At 44.2% G+C, this 7492-nt stretch overlaps 1 protein-coding gene across 1 annotated transcript; it reads right to left on the bottom strand.

Annotated features, from left to right (window-relative positions):
• Nucleotides 1-697: 697 nt before the first annotated feature.
• LOC121331256 (UMP-CMP kinase-like) lies at nucleotides 698-6308 on the bottom strand. Its single transcript, XM_041278526.1, has 6 exons — nucleotides 6052-6308; nucleotides 4431-4577; nucleotides 3411-3563; nucleotides 2935-3011; nucleotides 2629-2725; nucleotides 698-2503 (listed from the first exon to the last, which is right to left on the bottom strand). The coding sequence occupies exons 1-6, from the start codon at nucleotides 6199-6201 to the stop codon at nucleotides 2462-2464; spliced, it is 666 nt and encodes a 221-aa protein (XP_041134460.1). The 5' UTR covers nucleotides 6202-6308; the 3' UTR covers nucleotides 698-2461.
• Nucleotides 6309-7492: the final 1184 nt, after the last annotated feature.

Below are 7492 nucleotides of genomic sequence, written 5' to 3'. Positions count from 1 at the left end.
TGCAGTGCACACTACAGCAATCAGACAGTGCCTCAGAGCCCAAGCTGCAGTGCACACTACAGCAATCACACTGCCTCAGAGCCCAAGCTGCAGTGCACACTACAGCAATCACACTGCCTCAGAGCCCAAGCTGCAGTGTACACTACAGCAATCACACGCCTCAGAGCCCAAGCTGCAGTGCACACTACAGCAATCACACTGCCTCAGAGCCCAAGCTGCAGTGCACACTACAGCAATCACACTGCCTCAGAGCCCAAGCTGCAGTGCACACTACAGCAATCACACGCCTCAGAGCCCAAGCTGCAGTGCACACTACAGCAATCACACTGCCTCAGAGCCCAAGCTGCAGTGTACACTACAGCAATCACACTGCCTCAGAGCCCAAACTGCAGTGCACACTACAGCAATCACACTGCCTCAGAGCCCAAGCTGCAGTGTACACTACAGCAATCACACGTCTCAGAGCCCAAGCTGCAGTGCACACTACAGCAATCACACTGCCTCAGAGCCCAAGCTGCAGTGCACACTACAGCAATCACACTGCCTCAGAGCCCGAGAACGAACGCTACCCCAGGTCACCACCAGACTTCCTTTCCTACAGGAAAAACAAAAACCCCAGATTTCTGCAGCAGCTTTCCCTTAGCTGTGCAGGATTTGCCATCATGAATAAGAATAACAGTGAGACAGACAAGCAGGGAAAAGTCAAGATGGCTTTATTTGTTTTAAAATGAGACTTTCTTGGCTAAAACACATTAAGTTAAAAACAAACTGGTCCTTTCTCCCCATGATTGTATGAGAAATGCATATTTGTCTTTAATAGCAAACAGTACCTTACCAAAGCAGCAGAAATACAAGCAAACACGAGCAGAGAACACGCGGTGGCAGTTTAAGGATGCGGAACAACCAGTGTCCCGCTTCAGAGACTCGACGAGCTGCGGATGTGGGGAGAGGACTGGGCGTCAGGGTGAGCAGGGACTTCATTTAGAAACAATCGAAATGTGAAGAGGATCTATAGAAGGGGAGGTGAACTAGAATGGTCTAATTACCAAAGGCTTGAAGATCCACTGAAGTGCGGCACCAGACTGAGTCACTGCAGTTTATCACGGTTAGTAAACAAAACTCAGACTTCCTCTTCCACAACCCTTACACCACCGTTAGCCAAAGCTGGGTTGTTGAACAGAGATCCAACAGATCCAAGTAACTTTGTAATGAAGCTCTCCAGCCGGCAGAGGAGATAATTTCACAATAAACCTCCGCTCACCCATTCCTATGCCGTTCTAACCCAGGAAATTCCTATATATCCCACCTAAGGGGATTGGTGCACCAAACTGAAATGCCTTTCCAGCCATCTGGAGTTCATTCAGACTCTGGTTTACCATGACACTATAGTGCATCCATTGTATTCCTAACCTAATACCATTCCTATGGGAGTTCCCAAGCAATTTACATGACAATTTCAGAATTCAGAAAATGAATTTCCCTCAATACGCACCATCTCATCTGTTCTATACTCATTTTGTGTTCTTAATTCTAAAAGGACATGCAGCCAGCGCAGACGTCCAGTACAGATGCATCTTGCTGCCTGGGCAAGGCTCTCTCACAGGCCTCTCTTGGAAACGAGAGGATACGTCAAGAGAAACACTCCAATAAATAAAATACACACCACGTCCGAGGATACCATAGGACTCCCAATTCATTCCTGCCCTCTTTCTCTGAGATCTGCATAAAGCTGGTACAGAAACCAAATGCAACTGCAAAGTGAAATCCTGATTTAAACATGTATATAACTACAGTAATAATATTAATGAGAGAAAGTGAAAGCTTGTTATGCATGGACTACAACCTGGAATCTGGCTTAAAGGCAGTGAACACACCCCAAGGTTATAGAGCCCTAATCAAGACAAACTCCTCATGTAAACAGCTGCCACTTCTGTGCACAGCAGTAACCTACGTTTGTCAGACTGTGACTACTACAATTAGAAGAAATGGCAATCTGTGCAAACCCCAGACCCATCAACAGCTGCCTGTTAACGATTTGATCACTTTGATTAAAAAAGGCTAAGCACCTATATGGCACAAGAGCAGTGACTGTGGAAGGTAGCCGATTTGGTCCTTTGGTCAGGCCACTGCCAAGGGAGTCTTTAACCCCAACAGGCAGTGCAATTAAACATGGTGCGGTCTGCAGCGTACAACATGTTTCCAGAGCAGTCTGCCCCTGGGTGAGCCCAAACAGTAGAAAGGCTTTCCTCACCCCGTGCACATTTCTTACTCTGCCCCAAAGCTACATTTATTTATTTTGTCCAGTTTCTCACAGATCTCAGTTACCTCCATAAAACATTAAAAACAGATTTATTCCATCAAGTAAAAATAAAATATTTATATATAAAAAGAGAAGAAAAAAAAGAGAATGTTCCATCAGTTTGGTTTATAGTTTTCAAAGGCTGGTTCTCTCCTTCAGGCTTTATCCTTCCTTGTCAAAGATTTTCTGTACATCAGCAAAGACCTGGGGGAGAAACACAATCGAGGGGTTAGACTTAAGGACAGAACTCCAAAGGGGGGGGAGCACTAGATAGATAGAGACAGAGTGTGTGTATGTGTTTTATATGGTCCTGGTTAGGTCACACTTACTTTATCCACAGTCTTGGAGGCGTCGATGGTACGGACCTTGCCCTGCTTTTCATACAGCTCTATAATGGGTTTGGTGGACTGAACATACGTCTCAACCCTGAGAGACAAATCAGACACAAAAACAAACTTTAAACCAAACTCCGACAAAGCTCCAGCCACATGTAGCTAGAAGTCAGTTATTATAGTCAACTCCTTTTATTAACAGTGCACCTGTAATCTCCCCCTGGTCTGCAACCTACAGAGCGCGAAGCCTGAGGGATCATAGGCTGTGGAAAAGCACTTTCAAGCCAATTTCCCGGCACTTACCTTTTTAACAGACTTTCTCTGTTGTCATCACTTCGGCCACTGCTCTTCCCCCTCTCCAAGCACCTGTCGATGCACACCTAATGAAAAACAAAAATAACTGCAGTCTTCAACTAGCATCCCGCCACACTGCACAGCCGAAAACTGACTGGCGGTTAAGAGGAACAAAGAAAAACATGTTTGGAACCCAATATTAATCAGCCTGGTTATTCTGTTTGTTAGTGTACATCAGACACTATCTGAAATTGGAAACAGCTGCTAGGTATAGAGATCTTTAAATCAATGAATCAGTGAAATATTGTAATTAAGCACTATGCTGAACGCAGGATGCAAGTGTATATATTTATACATAGAAATCACTTCACTGGTTTGATCTGCAGTTTTGGTGAAGTCTGGAGGGACGCTGTTTTTGGCAGAGCCTCTGGCCCTGTATTTCTGCAGCTCTTCCAATGTGAGCGCACTCAAGCGAAGAGGAATACCTCGTTGCAGCAGTCGAAGAAGAGCACGAATTTCACGTCCGCCTTGCCGTCCATGGTCCTGTTCCAGCCCTGCAGGTTGTCCTCGTTCCTGGGGAAGCCATCGATCAGGAACTTCTTGTTCTCCTCGTTCAACTTCATCGTCTCCTCCATGGCCTGAGACACAGAGGCAGTGGTCAAGTTGTGGTTTGTACTGCCAAGAGCTTACATTGTCAGACCGATAACAGGCACACTAGCACTGAGCTGCCACCAAAACACACACACACACAGCAAGGATGCCCCCTCTATGGATACTGGAAAGATACAACTACAAAAGGTGCTATTAAAGACAGAGTATCTTCTGGCAGGTGAAGAGTTCAGAGCAAGATAGAAAAACATGTCAAACCTATTTGTTGCATGGTTTTGTTTTATTCCCTCCCCCTCCCCTCACCCCCCCCCTTTCACAACATTAACCTCTTCCTTTTCAGCCTCTATTCTGACATCACTGACCTTATTTTGCATAATCAGCCTCACAGCTTCAGGATTGATTCATATTTGGGCTATCAGACCACAGAAGTCTTTTTTTTTCTATTTATAATGCATGGGACCAGATGAGCCTGCCAGTCTGGAAGGGACTTCATAACCTCTACATATAGGGGAACCTACATTTCGATTAACTAAATTAAAAAGAACCTCTAAACATTTAAACGACTGGTTTCAAGGACCACGATCAGCAGCAATCTTGACCAATCTTACCTAAGGTCGCAATAGTCTGTCAGATTGGGGCTGATCGAGATCTGTGAAACCAGCCTACAAAGTTAAAAGCCACCACCCAGTCAGAAAGCTTATGGCAAGTTCACGGTCATCAACACCAGCAAGCAAAACAATTTCTAACATCGCAAACTCTGGGAATGCTGCAACTTTGTTTTCTTTTCCAAGGAACAATATGTGTGTCTGCTGACAGAACTGTATCTCCCCTTGAAGAGAGAGAGCATTCCAGAGTCCTGGCAGTGTCTGCTCCTCTCTGAAGTCTCCTTCTCTCACCCTCTGCAGCAGGCTGATTGTGATCTCCACTGGCACGATCTTTCCGTCCCGGATGTAGTTCTCAATGAGCTCTCCGAACTCCGAGCCCGGCCTCCCCCGCTCCGCTCTCAACAGGTCTCCAGCTGACAGGTGGGTGTAGCCGTATTTCTGGGTAAAGGATGCAAAACGTAACAATTTAGAAATTTTTCTCATCAGTCATTCCACATGCAAGATGATTCTGAGACTGTGGAGCCAGGTATTTTATTAGAGCGAGGAGGATCTTATCTGAGACGTACCTCAGATTTCAACCTGCTTGTCTGACAATCAGATCGCCACTAGTTTCTTAACCTGGAACAAAGGTTGTGTTGAGTATAAGCAACTGTTTTTTGGCTCACGATAGTGTTGAAACAATGGACTCAGTAAATACCTGCAGACACTCAATAAAAGAGAAACTGTTTTTTATTATTATTTGTTAAGGAGACAAACTATAGTTAAGTTTGGGGGTCATTTTGCTCTTCCCGTTTCAAAGAAATAAATCGATAAAAACGAGACTCCCCAATCCAGCTTTTACAATGAGCATCAAACAGCCTTGGTGTACAGGCAACAAGCTCAGGTGTGTCACTAAGCAGTAAAACCAGGAATGTGAGGGTTATTTCCACCCCTGTGATTATCTGCAAAGACCTGATGGGCTGAGACACGAGACAGAGACACAACTCAATGACACGGTGACAGGGGGTGACACAACATGCCATACTCGGTGGATAAACAAATCACACTGGTGCCTACATGCCAAAGTGACTGCACAGATCTGACGGCACGTTCACAAACACACTCAGGTTCTGAATCTTTGAAGATGAAACAAGCATTGTGTTGATGATCCACACAGTGTTTTCCAGTGCGTCTAGATAGACAGGAAATACCCATGTCTTTCTGGACTGGGGTGTGATTTTGAATCTCCTTTTGGGGCTCTGATAGTGTCAATATACAATTGGGGTCAATAAACGCCCACCTAGTCAAAACAATTACAATTCTGCACCAGCCATTTCAGTTTTGGAATGAACAGTTGGTACTTGGTTAAAAATGAAATACTAATATTATAAAGCCTCGATATTCAGGCTTTATAATATTAGTATTCTGACACCAATACAAGAAACCTGGGCTAATATACTTCGAAATACTTCAACACTTAGAGAAAGTTAATTACATATTAAAATCAACGGGATTCAATATTGCTCCAGTGTATTGCTAAATCGAGGCTTTGTAAAATGACTGCAAAAGACCGACCGGGGTGTCAAAACAGTAATCACTGTCGTTCTCTTGCTAAAGAAGTAAACGAGAATTACAGTGTTTTGAGATATTTTCTTATTGTTTCGACTCCAGACGTCTTGATGCTAGGCGACAGTCGTGCTGAATTGTAGTGCAGTTATTGCAGGAGACCGCGGGTGACCTGTCCTGGTAAGCCGACATTTCCACGGCACTGCCTGCAGGTCGGGTTGTAATAACCAGTGCCCTTCATTCATCCGGAGTGAGACAACCGGAAGCCTCCGTTTTCACTGAACGCAAACTCAATGTCTACCAGTTCTGAGCGGTGGATCCGTCCTTGACACACATCGCTGTACGGAAATGAAGCTGTATTACTCACCTCCACGATTTTGGCGCACTGGGTGCCTTTCCCGGCTCCAGGGCCCCCGAGAACGAAGTAAACGAGCGGCTGCATTATGAGAGCAGGCAGGCGGTAAAAAGCCGAGGCCGTCGCTGTCCGGGTTGCACAGCTCAGCAGTCGGTAAAGCATGCACCGGGAAGCGCCGGAGAGATCCGGGGCAGCTGCTGTGTATGGGTTTCTCCCTGGCTGTTAGGGGAAGACAGGGGCAGTGACGCTAGGAAGGCGGTTATGATATTTTACGTATTTATTTCTTTTTATGGCGGGCACGCTCACGTATTTCTAAATGGGCGGGGTATTTTATTAGGCAGACCACGCCCCTTTGTGGGAAGCTTGCCTTTTGATTCGTTCACTTGCCACGGAGGGGTGAAGGCGAATCGAAGTTTATGTATGTATATATATATATATATATATAATGTGTGTGTGTGTAATGTTTACAAGATTGACAAACAAAAAGCAATGCATTTTTTCCATATATATCAAAAATATTTTACACTTAATTTAAAAACCGCCTTTCCAGAGTGTCCCATTTAAAACTGCAAATTGACATCACAATAATATTTTTTTCAATTGTTTTCTTAAATACTGCGTTTGGTATGTCTCTGGAGTGAATAATGTATGTGTACATGTATTTAATTTCCTACCGTCGGATGACCCTGAAATGAATTGGCTTGAATCTGTTCCTCTCTGGTATTTGCATTATTAAGCGAAGACGCTGTATATTGTCGAGTTTAACCGACAGTCATTTCTTTGTGTAGTAGCTGGTACTTGCAGTTTCCATCTGCATGTAAAGCTGGGGAGGAGACACGCCGTTTGTTATATATGCTGTATTTACTCATAGAAGTACCTTCAGCAGCAAGTTACAGGAACACGTTGTAAGAAACACAACTAGTGTGTTTGTGACAGGCTTTCCTGCATAGACTCCCAGAGGGCAGCTCTGTCTGGCCCGTTCTTTGTCCTCTGTGCCGAAAGCAGTTTCAGGGTGGTGGGAACCGGGAGTCATGCATCGTGTGCTACAGGGAGAAAGAGCTTGCATTGTGAGTGTGTGTATATATGCATATATATATGCACTGTTTTATTACCGTGCGCCCAGAACACAAACCGAACCCAAATTCCTCCCCTCCCCGAATATGACCCTTTCCATTTCTCTAAACTCAATTAAATATTCTCTTTCTTAATCCTTGATGTTGACCAATAAATACCTTACCAAACTATGAATAATATGCCTAATCTTAACATATGATGTTATTTTAGTATTTTTTTTTTTAAACCACACTCTCCAAATTAAGTGCAATAAAATGTTTATGAATGTTAACGTAAAAACAGGATCCAGTCTTTCTGTGCTCTATACCGACTGAGAGTAGAGTACTATCTATAATATTTGTCTTTTTTTTCGTGCGAAATGCAAATAATCTCAATGGCA

Source organism: Polyodon spathula, chromosome 18 (genome assembly GCF_017654505.1).
Source record: "Polyodon spathula isolate WHYD16114869_AA chromosome 18, ASM1765450v1, whole genome shotgun sequence".
In the NCBI taxonomy this organism is placed as follows: Eukaryota; Metazoa; Chordata; class Actinopteri; order Acipenseriformes; family Polyodontidae; genus Polyodon; species Polyodon spathula.
Note: the sequence above shows the minus strand (reverse complement) of the source record. Positions and strands in the feature narration are given on the sequence as shown.